The following is a 13,530-nucleotide window of genomic DNA, read 5'->3' on the forward strand; positions in this document are numbered from 1 at the left end:
GCCCTTTAATCAAGTAAGGTCCTGTACACCCCCACAAAATGTTGGTGCGCCCCCTAGTTTGGGAACAGCTGCTCTGCAAGTAAATCAAAATTCCATTGTGGGCTCTCTGATAACATTTTATGGGAAAATCAATTCAAACGGAACTTCCTCTGCTGGTGACTTGCTAAATATGCATCCTACAGTAGGGCTGTGATTGATTAATGATCTATAATGTCAATTTCTATGTATAAAATGGGTCATATAGTGAAAAGTACTAGAGAGAGCCCAATCTGGAAATTTTAACTTGTTTGAAGAGTGTCACAAACAATATGTAAAACATTTTTTTTTTTTTAAATCAAAGGGTAGTTTTTAGATATGAATGTGAAAATTAGTATTTCAGAATCTAGACATACTCCATATGTTAGAGAACACTATAAGGAGTATAATGACACCCAGATGTTGTCTGTATCATGTACGGTTCACAGATCATAGGGCAGTATTGTGGTAATCCGTTGATGGCAAAACACAAAGTAGACCAAACTCTTCGGTCCTTTAAAAACCTGCTGTATGTAAAATAGTGTGCTTCAGCTTGGAAAATGAATAAATGTGACTCTGGATGACAACATAATGTTTGTTTCCAACATTATTGCTGTTTTCCTAAAGAAGTTAAATCCGCTTCATGCTTTGTTTCCTCGCGATACTGGTATCATCCCAGCCATAWTGTATAGGTCTAGAAATGGCCACTTTTATCAAAATAATTGTTTGTGATACAAATGTAAAAAGCATGTCAAACATCGTTCCTCCTAATGAAGTTACAATGTGAGAATTGCTAGAACAATCTGAGACACCCAAAATATTTCCAGTCCCTCTGGAGTAGTAAATCCTTTGCAGTCGAGCAAGAGAACGAGGCTAACGGAAAAGTGTGCAGAAATACCATAAAATGTGCTGCTGATGAAGCGATTTAATGCAATTGGATTTAGTCTAACAAGGGAACAACACTGTCTACAGAGACAAGCAGAGCCACAGACACGAACTTCGTCACTATTCTATGACCAGGTTATGGATTGAATGGGACTCTTGGGTTGAGTCCCAATTGGCAGTGGTACCATATTCATTATATAGTGTACTACCTTTGACTAGAGCCCATAAGGCTCTGGTCAAAAGTACTGCATGATATAGTGCATTAGGGTGGCAATTGGGACATACTGTAGATTTGGTTAATACAGGTAAAAGACCAGCTGACTAATACTATTAGAGGGTATTTGGTAGACAGACAGGCTCCAACACAATACAAACCTTCCTTCATCTCAGTACATGGGAGAACTACATTCAGGTTTTAAGAGGAAATCGTACAACACATAACTTAACCCTTCGCAGTCTACCAGACACTCCAACACTGATAATCCCTCCCAGTCTCTCCGAATAACCCTTTATACCAGAAGCCCACAGCCACGACTAACACACCCCTCACTGAGAAAACACATCCAGGAACCCCAATTTGCATCACTACCCTCCCCCACCAACAGGGGGCCACAGGCCTCCAGCGAGAGAGATGGATGAGGGGATACTTCAGCAAACAGCCCACAGCAGCCACAGCAGTCACAGCCAAAGCAGCAGGCCTATGGAACTCTCAGAGGAAAGTGGCTGGGGGAGGGAAGGTTTAGTCTTTCAAAGGGAAAAGCACTCAATCAAGTGTCATTGTTGCTCTAGATATTGGTTCTAGATGTTGGTGGTTCTACATTTTGTTGGATCCAGAGTTCTGTTGGTTCTAGACGTGGTTGGTTCTAGACGTCGGTGGTGCGGATGCCATCATGGTCCAGGCTGAAAGGGAAGCTGCGGTCTGTGGTGGGCTGAGGCTGAGAGCGGTGTCTCCTCCGGCTGCTGGAGGGGCCTGGGGCTATGGGGCCTGGGCTGACTGAGACCCCCACACCACTGGCTGGAGCTGAGACCCCCTGTGGGGTGGGAGTGGGGAGGGAGGATAAAGATGAGGAGGTGGAGAGAGAGAGAGAGGAGAGGCTGGGCAGCAGAGAGCTAAAGGGACCGTCCTTATCTAGTATGCCCAGTGCGGGAGCCTCTCTTTGGGGTACGGGGGTCCAGGGCTGCCATCCCGGGGCCACGGAACATGACTTCCCTAAAGGGGGTCTCTTGTCATCTCCCTGACGACCACGGAGAACAGAGGGTTGGTGGGAGGAGTTACCATGGCAATACAGAGAGGAGGCACGTGTGAATGCAGAGCTCTGAGAGGGAAAGAAAAAAGAGAGACACCATTTTGTGATTCCCCCACTGAATCAGAATTCCTCATCTCCCTGTTGTGCAATGACACTTGTATGGACGCGCCATCAGGACCACTAATAGTACTGGTCGGAACTGTAAGTGGAATTTAAATAGACCTTTACCTTGCCCGGGCCTCTGAAGTCCTGTATCTTCCCCTCAATGTCTCTGATCCAGCCCTGCATGTCCTCTGGAGTGTCTGTCTGCAACAAAACCAGCACACGCTTACACATTATGCTTATACAACAAAGTAAGCACACACACAGTTACCTCTCTCTGATCTAAGGCCCCTGCCCCTAGTCAGCTGTTCTCCCATGGGGGGACAAGAGATGTTGTTTTATGGTTAGTGTTTGTACAAACCTTCTGTTCGTTCAAAAACAGAAGTAAGGCCACACATGAGCAACAGAGCATCAAACCAGAGAGTAGTCAACACAGAGGGAAGCCCAGCTGACGACAATACATGCAACACACACACACACACACACACACACACACACACGCACACACACACGCACACAGCTTTATTTGAGAAATTTCAGGACTTATTTGACCATTAAAAATCATATTTTCTTTAACCCCGGGCAGGTAGCCTAGCAGTTAGAGCGTTGGACCAGTAACCAAAAGGTTGCTGGTTCAAATACCCGAGTTGATCAGGCGAAAAATCTGTCAATGTGCCTTGAGCAAAGCACCTAACCCTAATTTGCTCAGGAGTGCCGTACTACTATGGCTGACAATGTAAAACAACACTTTTTTTTTTTTAACCCTAAACCTTAATCTTAAAGTTCTTGTTTTCCTACTTTGTACGGACATTTGGGTGAATTGTTAGGACATTGGGGTCCTGATAAGGTAGGAAAACAAGTACACACTCACTTACCTGGACGTAGAAAACCCTAGAGCTGGTGATAATCTCAAACAGGTTATCCCTCATCAGCAGGTCCCTGACAGAGAGATGACTAGGTAAGACAGCAAGCTTGTGTGTGCGTGTATTAGATTAGATAGATTAAATAGATATGTGTGACTCTCACCCAGATTTGACCAGACATTCATGGACCTTCTGAATGTCTCTCAGAAGAACCGCTCTTAGCGGCTCCTTATGCTGAAATACATATCAAATACAGGTTACACACACACGCCATCGTGCATCAGAGAAACACCAAACTTTACTCTGTTCCACTGACAGAAACACATCTGTCACACAGGACACTGAAACACACACCACACCAAAGCAGAAACAAAGACAAACATGGAGGACATATGTTTTTCCCACAATGTATTTTCTTGGTTTGAATTTACTCCCCAAAGCCATTTGAGGACATCTGTAAATACAACCCACTGTGGTTTAAACAGCAACAGTTACCACCCAGAGCCACTCACAGAGGAGAGAGGTGAGGAGAGACAGGATATGACCTCACCGTCTCACACTTGTAGTAACTGACAGAATTGTTGTCCAGCATGAAGAAACGCCTTTTCCAGCTTTTCCTCTGAAACATACAACTGATTAGTTCAAAGTGTGTGTGTATGTGTAGGGCTGTGGCGGTCATGACATTTCGTCAGCCGGTGATTGTCAAGCAAATAACTGTCGGTCTCTCTGTAATTGACCGTTAATTAACATAAACACATTTAGCATCTCCTGGCTTCCACACAGTGGCCTACAAGCCATTTTAAAAAGTCTATTAAAACCATGTAATATAGCCTATACCTTCACAATAAATCCATTATTTTAGACAGGTCTAAAGAAGCATGATATGAAGAAAATGTAGTCCATTTCAGAAGAAAATAATAGCATACTCTGAGTGGTCCTTATGTTCGGTCCTGATGTGGCTATGCCAAATGGCTGTGGACTACACTAGTTCATTTAGCAGACAAGATTTGCTTATAATTCTGTGGCATTATTTTAGTATGAAGAATACAATTGAACAAAGCTGAATAAAATATAAATATTTTCTCCAAACGATTTGAGGGAGTGTGCACATGCTGCTATTCTATATTGAGCGGTTAACAAAGAAATAGGTACTCCTATATGTTTCATGTAGAGTTATTAATCTAACTTTAGTTGTTCTACAAATGTTGGGCTATATGTTTGGAATACATTGTAAGGCTGCATGATGAGACTAATGATGATTTGAAAAAAGCTTGAAAGTCATGAGCTCCTCTTTGTTTTTTGGCAGGTTATACACCCTCCAACAGTCTCTCATTCACAATTTGAAAAGTACTTGATAATGCCTCGAATTTCGCGCCGGCTTCCCCTTTGTGGCCGTAATGCACCCTAAAAAAATCCATGCCTTTTGCGACCCAGAGTGCTGTGTTGTGCCCTTCTCTCTGAGTGTGATGCGCAATCCGAAGCCTCTCTGTCATGTGATCAGGTCTTTCTCACAGGCTACAAGTAAAGACAGARACATCAGGGACGCAACTGCGTGTGTCCTTATCCAATTCCGAGGTGAATATTGAAGATATTGGATGAACTGTCCACATTTACTTTTCATCAGCCAACAAGATGAGTAGGCCTAACGAACAGCAAAAGCACTAGCGGATGTCAATCTACTATCCCCCACAGCACAAAAGTCGACCTATTCTATTCTGTGCAATAAATAAATATTCCAAACATAGTCTGGAACAGTTGTGGGATGCGATAGATCCCAAATGAATACAACCACTAGCATCAAGAATCCTTTTTTATGCAATGTGGCTGACACAATATCAGAACGTTTAGCTTGAAATGTTGATAAACTATTAGGCTATTTCTTCACATTATAAGCGCAGCAATTCACACATGGTAGTAGGCTATTAAGCACGAATGTTCCATTAGCGGAAAACAGCATTATCAAAAGTGACCACAAATGCAATTATGCATGTGTAACGGCTTCCGTCGGTAGAAGGAGAGGAGGACCAAAGCGCAGCGTGGTATGTATCCATATTTATTAGAATACTTCTTCAATACAAACAAAACAATAAACAGACGAAAACCAACGAAGCTACAGTCCTGAACTAGAGAACYTAGAACACATGAACYCACGAACAGGAACAATCACCCACAAACAAACAGTGAAAACAGGCTACCTTAATATGGTTCCCAATCAGAGACAACGTAAAACACCTGCCTCTGATTGAGAACCATATCAGGCCAAATGACAACCTAAACATAGAAACACATAACATAGACTACARCCACCCAGCTCACGTCCTGACCAACTAAACAAAGACTAAACAAAGGAAATAAGGTCAGGAACGTGACAGCATGTAATGCTTTTATTATAAAGGTGCATTTTTATGGTGAAAATTTACTTTCCCAAACTTGAAACTACATGCTGCTTATATACACACACACACCAGTTASGCTCTACACCCCTTGTAAAGCGGATTAATGTGCTTCATTTTAAGAAGTTATTTGGCAACTTTAGTTGTGATACATACCTTATTAAAATGTAAAGGCCTATGGGCTAGGCTACATGTGGTGTTTGACTTTGATTAGAAAATGTCCCAAAAAAGCATTATTTCTTATGCTGGGCATCATTCACAAGAGATAATATATCATTCACAAGTGATAGRCTYATGGGTGACAATATTAGCCTATTCCTGATTTAATCTAGTCTTTACACATGCTAAATAATATATGTGACATTTGTTTTGATTTAGAATGYACCATTATCATGGACCTGTATCGAAAACAGGGGCAGCGGGAAAAAATACATGTCATCTATGCACTTACAGTGACTGGAGGACGCTTTTCCATATGGTTTATTTTCATACCAGCCAGGTAGGCTATACTCCTGTTGTAAATATAAGCAATATTAATATTAGGAAAGTTCAGAAATAAATATAGTAGGCCTAGCCTATAGAAAGCTGATGGGAACCTCCTCTTTTTAGTAGAGGCCATCACTCTGCTTTCTCCCGCAATTGCATAGCCTATAGAAATGTTGCACAACATGAGGTCATGGGCTCTTATGAAGAGTTTGATTTGATTTTTGAATACATTTGCATTGGTGTCAGAGTGATTAGAGGGACAATAGAGTGCTGAGTACCAGGCAGTTAGCACGTTTGGTAGGCTACTAATTACCAGCAGCAGCAAAGTTTGGAGAAGCCTAATTACTGTGACTAAACGGCAATGTGGAATTTGACTGCCTTCATGACTCGTGGCCGCCGGTGTGTCGGTAATACGATCACCGCACCAGCCCTATGTATATAGCAACGTGCATGCCCAGCCTACCTGAGGATATGTCTTTTTCAYAAATCTATTTCCTGTGTTTGAGYGGTGGAAAATCCAATTGTCACAAATCTCGCTGGATTGGTTGCTTAAATTTTTTCCAGTTAACTTTACGAGCGCAGAAAATGTTTAGTAATGACCTGTCAAACACACCCCGGTAAATACTAAACTTAGTCTGGGATTTAACGCATCTTCTCAACACTTACATCACAAAAGATAAAGTTATTTTGATGGGTGTACATTTTTTGTGGAATTYAAAAACTTTATAATTTAATACAATTGAAATGTTTACAAATGAGATGCGCCYAAATGAAAGCAACTTCTGAAAATGAACACTCGGATTATAGTGATATTATGTCTGATCTCACAAACAATGTAAAGTACACTACTGTATACAGTGCATTTGGAAAGTATTCAGACCCCTTGACTTTTTCCACATTTTGTTACGTTACAGCCTTATTCTAAAATTGATTACATGTATTTATTTCCTCATCAATCTACACACAATACTCCATAAAGACAAAGTGAAAACAGGTTTTTAGATATTTTTGCAAATTTATTCAAACCAAAAAATGGAAATATAACATTTACATAAGTATTCAGACCCTTTATTGAGTACTTTGTTGAAGCACTTTTGGCAGTGATTATAGCTTCGAGTCCTCTTGGGTATGAATCTACAAGCTTCGTGTACCTGTATTTGGGGAGTTTCTCACATTCATCTCTGCAGATCCTCTCAAGCTCTGTCAGGTTGGATAGAGAGCGTCGCTGCACAGCTATTTTCAGGTCTCTCCAGAGAGGTTAGATCGGGTTAAAGTCCGGGCTCTGGCTGGGCCACTCAAGGACATTCAAAGACTTGTCATGAAGCCACTCCTGCGTTGCATTGGCTGTGTGCTTAGGGTCATTGTCCTGTTGGAAGGTAAACCTTCGCTCCAGTCTGAGGTCCTGAGAGCTCAGGAGCAGGTTTTCATCAAGGATCTGTCTACTTTGCTCCGTTCATCTTTGTCTCGATCATGACAAGCCTCCCAGTCCCTGGTGCTGAAAAACATCCCCACAGCATGATGCTGCCACCACCATGCTTCACCGTAGGGATGGTGTCAGGTTTCCTCCAGATGTGATGCTTGGCATTCAGGCCAAAGAGTACAATCTTGGTTTCATCAGACCAGAGAATCTTGTTTCTCATGGTCTGAGAGTCCTTCAGGTGCCTTTTGGCAAACTCCCAGCAGGCTGTSATGTGCCTTTTACTGGGGAGTGGCTTCCYTCAGGCCACTRTACCATYAAGGCCTGATTGGTGGAGTGCTGCAAAGATGGTTGTCCTTCTGGAAGGTTCTCCCATCTCCACAGAGGAACTCTAGAGCTCTGTTAGAGTTACCATCAGGTTCTTGGTCACCTCCCTGACCAAGGAACCTTCTCCCCCGATTGATCAGTTGGGCCGGGCYGCCAGCTCTAGGAAGAGTKTTGGTGGTTCCAAACTTCTTCCATTTTAGAATGATGGAGGCCACTGTGTTCTTGGGGAACTTCAATGCTGCAGAAACGTTTTGGTACCCTTCCCCAGATCTGTGCCTCGACACAATCCTGTCTCGGAGCTCTACGGACAATTCCTTCGACCTCATGGCTTAGTTTTTGCTCTGACATGCACTGTCAACAGTGGGACCTCATATAGACAGGTGTGCCTTTACAAATCATGTCCAATAKATTTAATTTACCACACATGGACTCCAATCAAGTTGTAGAAACATCTCAAGGATTATCAATGGAAACAGGATGCACCTGAGCTCAATTGAGTCACATAGAAATGGGTCTGAATAGTTATGTAAATAAGGTCTGTTTTTTATTTTAATAAATGTGCAAACATTTCTAAAAACATGTTTTCTCTATGTCATTATGGGYCATTGTGTGTAGATTGAGGAAATCTTAATGTTAATAGAAATCTTAATGCTACAGCATACAATGACATTCTAGACGATTCTGTGCTTCCAACTTTGTGGCAAAAGTTTTGGGAAGGCCTTATCCTGTTTCAGCATGACAATGCCCCCGTGCACAAAGTGAGGTCCATACAGAAATGGTTAGTAGAGATCGGTGTGGAAGAATTTGACTGGCATGCACAGAGCCCTGACCTCAACCCCATCAAACACCTTTGGGATGAATTGGAACGCCGATTGCGAGCCAGGTCTAAATCGCCCAACCTCACTAATGCTCATGGCTGAATGGAAGCAAGTCCCTGCKGCAATGTTCCAACATCTAGTGGAAAGTCTTCCCAGAAGAGTGGAGGCTGTTATAGCAGCAAAGGGGGGACCAACTCCATATTAATGCCCATGATTTTGGAATGAGATGATTGTCAAGCAAGTTGTGGTTACAGCCCTATGCCACCCATTTATGTTAATCTATTCAAATACACCCAGTGTATTTATGCAKATGAGGCACAAAATATTTTTACAAATACCTGATACCATTATAAAATGTATATGAGTGAATAAAAGTGAAATTTGACAATAAATGTAATACCAGAAATCCCACCAAAATCGCTGAACTTCATTATTTGTTCGTGGCAGTAAAATGTTTTGTGCTATAATTCTGTCAATATCTGATGGATTACAAAAATGACAAAAGGTTTGGAGTATCTTCCTCCATTGTCCAACTGTTGCATTTATTTAAACCTTTTAACAATTTTGATGACCGTTGCTAGTGTGTGTTTGTACTCACCATGTTACCCTGTTTGACACAGTAGCCACACCTCAGGACGCCTGGTCTACTGCCTACAGCGTTGACCTTCCTGTCCCCTACCTCCATCTCCTCCCCCTCATTCTGCAACACACACACACTCATCATTATTATCACCATCACTCTACATCATCCTCACCCTCCATTGTCATCACCACCATCATCACAATCACCAACACGGTCACCAMGMCAATGGTGCGTTTGGACTAGAACATAGTACCTGGTACATGGGGGTGTGCACCACCACTCCCCCGATGATCTCAGTCTTATAGGCCTGCCTCTTACCCCCTGCCTCACCGGTTACCATAGAAACCTCTGTCCTGGGCTGGAGAGGTCCAGCTTTCGGAACCTACAGAAAACAACAGTTTGAGCATTAAGTCAAACCCATAGCTAGCATTTAGCATTTATCCAACAATACATTATCATTAACTTTCACTTATTGATAAACCATGAAACTATAATATAACWTATTTCTGGAGTGATAAACAAGACATTTCATATAAACATGGCCCACATGTAGGCCTACAGGGTTTCTTCAGGGGGAGCCAAAGAGGAAGTGGAATAGAGAGAGCATCTGTGTTTCCTGTGTGAGGGCAGGTGACAATACAGAAGAAACAGAGCAGCACCACACTCTAGCCTCACAGAGCCAAACACAGTGATGACTATTGGGTCACAGGTCCCAATCATTTCTCCCGAAGTGTGCACTTYTTCACCTCCTTTCATGTATTGAAAACAAAATGACTGGTATATGGAAACTCCCTCTAGGCCGTGCCTATACCAATCCAATGATTAAACATTTGTGTGAAGTGGTGAACGAGTGCACACTTCAGGAGAAAAAGAGAGAGAGAAAAGAGATTATTGGGATGTAATCACTAACTGCTGTTCTCAGCCTTCTGTAGTGGTGTGGAGGGGAGGAGTTACAGGCCTTATGACCTCCATGACTCAGCATTAAACTCTCTGACCACCCCCCCACCCCCAAAAAAATGTGTCGTCGAGAAGTTTGCATGCGTGTGTGTTCTATAGCTCCACAGCACAAACATCAGCAGTCTGTTAAAACATTGTGTGTGGAAAGCCCCCCACAGGCTGGATATAAGTTTCAACACACACACTTTTCTTACCTAAATGTAAATATGACCCCGTACATTGGCTCAGTACTCCCTGTATATAGCCTTGTTATTTTATTGTGTTACTTTTTTAACTTTAGTTTATTTAGCAAATATTTTCTTAATATGCATTGTTGGTTAAGGSCTTGTAAGTAAGCATTTCACGGTAAGGTCTGTTGTGTTCGACACATGTGACAAATAACATTAGATTTGATATGAATCTGCTATGTGAAACCTCAAAACAACTCCCACTGTCCTGTTTCACCATTTCCTCATATTTTAAATGTGTGTGTGTGTGTGTGTGTGTGTATGTGTGTGTGTGTGTGTGTACACCCTGGCCAAACAGTTGAATGTGAGACCACAGACTTCTTCCTTTTGAGTGCTATATACAGGTAACTACCAAAATAAAGGAAACACCAYTATACAGTCTTAATAGGGCTTTCGGGCAACCAAAAGCCAGAACAGATTGAATGCATAGATTTGACAAGTGTCTGGAACTCTACTGGAGAGATGCGACACCATTCTTCCACGAAAAATTCCATCATTTGGTGATTGTTTTGATGGTGGTGGAAAACACTGTCTCAGGCGACGTTCCATAATCTCCCATAAGTGTTCAATTGGGTTGAGATCTGGTGACTGAGACGGCCATGGCATATGGTTTACATTATTTTCATGCTCATCAAACCATTCAGTGACCACTCATGCCTTGTGGATGGGGACAATGTCATCCTATGGGGGCATAGCTTGCCTATTATTTTTATACATGACCCTAAGCATGATGGGATGTTAATTGCTTAATTAAGTCAGGAACCACACCTGTGTGGAAGCACCTGCTTTCAAAATAGTTTGTATCCCTCATTTACTCAAGTGCTTCCATTATGTTTGCAGTTACATGTATCTATGGCTCTGTGTGACATCACTTCTTGTCAGTGTGACTCAGGTGATTGTAGTTTCAGCTGCACCTAGCCTACAGGTTTACCGAAATCAAACATGAACATATTACGTGTAATGTTAGAGTCAAGTTATAAATGCAATATCAAAAGGTAGAGTCAGACACAGTTACACTAATATATAATTAGTGTAACTATGCACATCAAAAAATATATATTAAATCAGTATTTCTTCTAAAATAAGTTGAAACTGAAATAACTTTTGGGGTTCATATATTTTTTTTGTTTGATTTACAACTGCACAGGAKCCCAAAAAATAATAATGGCCTAGACTAAACCATTACGAATTCAGAAGAATTCAAATAAATTTGGTTTGAGGCAGGTGATTCTCATTTACAGTGAATTTCTCTCACCTGTGGGAAGTTGCGGGTCAAATCAAATCAAATTTGATTGGTCGCAGACACATATTTAGCAGATGTTATTGCGGGTGTAGCGAAATGCTTGTGTTCCTACAGTAGCTCCAACAATGCAGTAATATCTAATACACAACAACAGTTGCAGGTGCCTACAAGGTAAAAATAACATTTCAACCAGTTTTGAGAAGAGAAAACTGAACATTCCGCTCCATACCACTTCATTGTAAAGTGCAGGGTGCCAATATATTACAGTACAACTGTATGCACYAAGTAAACAGCAATGTTAAGCCCATTGCCACAATAACCAAGAGTAGTGAAACGCAAACCTAAACTTCTCCGGTCTTTCTGATTATCAGCAATCAGGTTGTAGCTATTAAAGCGCATCCGTGCAGATGCCCTGTGATACTCTGAGTGCCAAAGGTGACACCATTGGTTCTAAAGTGTTTGGCAAAATTCGTTACGTGTCTTTTCTGGGGCCTTTCACATCTCAAAATAGGATGCTGCCCCTTTAAGACAAACATTCCAAAATAGACATTGACTGGCTACAGTTGGCTAGCCTAGACCAATGCTAGGTATCTTTTTGTATCTTTCTTTATACAGACTATCAACAGTAGCCAGCATATTGCTAATATGTTCACTATTGAAAGTTTACTTTTGTAAATTACTTTCCCTAAAATAAATAAGCTCAGCGAGTAGATTGATGGGCGCTTATRTTTGCTCAGGACAGCTCGCATCTGCGTTGTGAACGTAGCCATTAACTTCTGTACTGCTCAAGAAGTGGTGACTCGCTGGAGCGTAGTGGTGCTTGAATGAACGGCCAATCATATTGCTCAAATAAAAACAGCGCAACTTTTCTGTGTGTAGTCAATGGTTGTTTTCAATGGTAGACGGCGACAGAGCAGGTAGATGCTGAACTGGAACGCAAAAATGTGCTGAGAAGTTACTGGCCCGGTTGGTGCTGCTGCCTTGAAAGTGGTGTGCGATTGAAAAGTACTGGGGCTCTGGGGAGTGCATTGTCTTGCATCACGCTCATCTGCAACATATGCAGTGCTGTTTGTGGCAARTTAATATCGCTAAGTCTCAGTTTGATGGAACGTTATACGTGTATTGATTAGATGTCTGAATGTAAAAGTTGATTTGAAGCTACATGAGTTGGGGTACTCACAGTGATCTTGGTGGCTTTGTTGAGAGCAATGACCCAGTCTCTGAGGTCAGCAGCATCGTTGGCTTGGAGGAAATACCGCCGAGATACTGCATTGATCACTGCAGACATAGTGATATACAGTACCATTTAAAAGTTTGGACACACCTACTCAGTCAAGGGTTTTTCTTTATTTTTACTATTTTCTACATTGTAGAATAATAGTGAAGACATCAAAACTATGAAATAACACACACACATACATACATGTATATATATATATATATATATATATATATTAATCAAAAAGTGTTAAACAAATCTAAATATATTTTAGATTTCAGATAATTCAAAGTAGCCACCCTTTGCCTTGACAGCTTTGCACACATGGCATTCTCTCAACCAGCTTAATCTGGAATGCTTTACCAACAGCCTTGAAGGAGTTCCCACATATGATGAGCACTTGTTGGCTGCTTTTCCTCCACTCTGCATTCCAGGTGAAGCTGCGGCCCAACTCAGCCCAAACCATCTCAATTGGGTTGTGTAAGAAATTGTATAAGATACTGGTAACTTGTTTTAACCACTTCTCAACATAAGCTATAACTTGGCACAACATCCACCCATCCCCCACTATACCCCCACTTTTGTACCTTGTTAAGTAACCACAGACCCACATACTCAACCCTKCCCCATGAATAGGACTCTGTTAAAACAGAGGCATATACATTATGCTCAAGGATGAGACTATAAGACAATGAACTGTGGGAAGGGCCAATGGAAACGTCGACATCAGGCCGAACAGGATTACCCA

General features: G+C 41.8%; 1 protein-coding gene across 2 annotated transcripts in view; it reads right to left on the bottom strand.

The window, feature by feature from the left end:
* Positions 1 to 1,323: 1,323 nt before the first annotated feature.
* The window catches only part of LOC111957940 (pleckstrin homology domain-containing family A member 2), a 30,219-nt gene continuing 18,012 nt past the window's right edge, over positions 1,324 to 13,530 (bottom strand). For both annotated transcript variants that reach the window (XM_023979051.2, XM_023979052.2), the window contains exons 5-12: positions 12,744 to 12,841; positions 9,390 to 9,518; positions 9,152 to 9,253; positions 3,663 to 3,731; positions 3,276 to 3,346; positions 3,125 to 3,188; positions 2,376 to 2,453; positions 1,324 to 2,216 (exon numbers count right to left, since the gene is read on the bottom strand). In XM_023979051.2, coding sequence (XP_023834819.1) covers positions 1,764 to 2,216; positions 2,376 to 2,453; positions 3,125 to 3,188; positions 3,276 to 3,346; positions 3,663 to 3,731; positions 9,152 to 9,253; positions 9,390 to 9,518; positions 12,744 to 12,841 — 1,064 coding nt within the window. In that variant the 3' untranslated portion in view covers positions 1,324 to 1,763. The remainder of the gene's footprint in view (positions 2,217 to 2,375; positions 2,454 to 3,124; positions 3,189 to 3,275; positions 3,347 to 3,662; positions 3,732 to 9,151; positions 9,254 to 9,389; positions 9,519 to 12,743; positions 12,842 to 13,530) is intronic.

Source organism: Salvelinus sp. IW2-2015, linkage group LG33 (genome assembly GCF_002910315.2).
Source record: "Salvelinus sp. IW2-2015 linkage group LG33, ASM291031v2, whole genome shotgun sequence".
NCBI lineage: Eukaryota > Metazoa > Chordata > Actinopteri > Salmoniformes > Salmonidae > Salvelinus > Salvelinus sp. IW2-2015.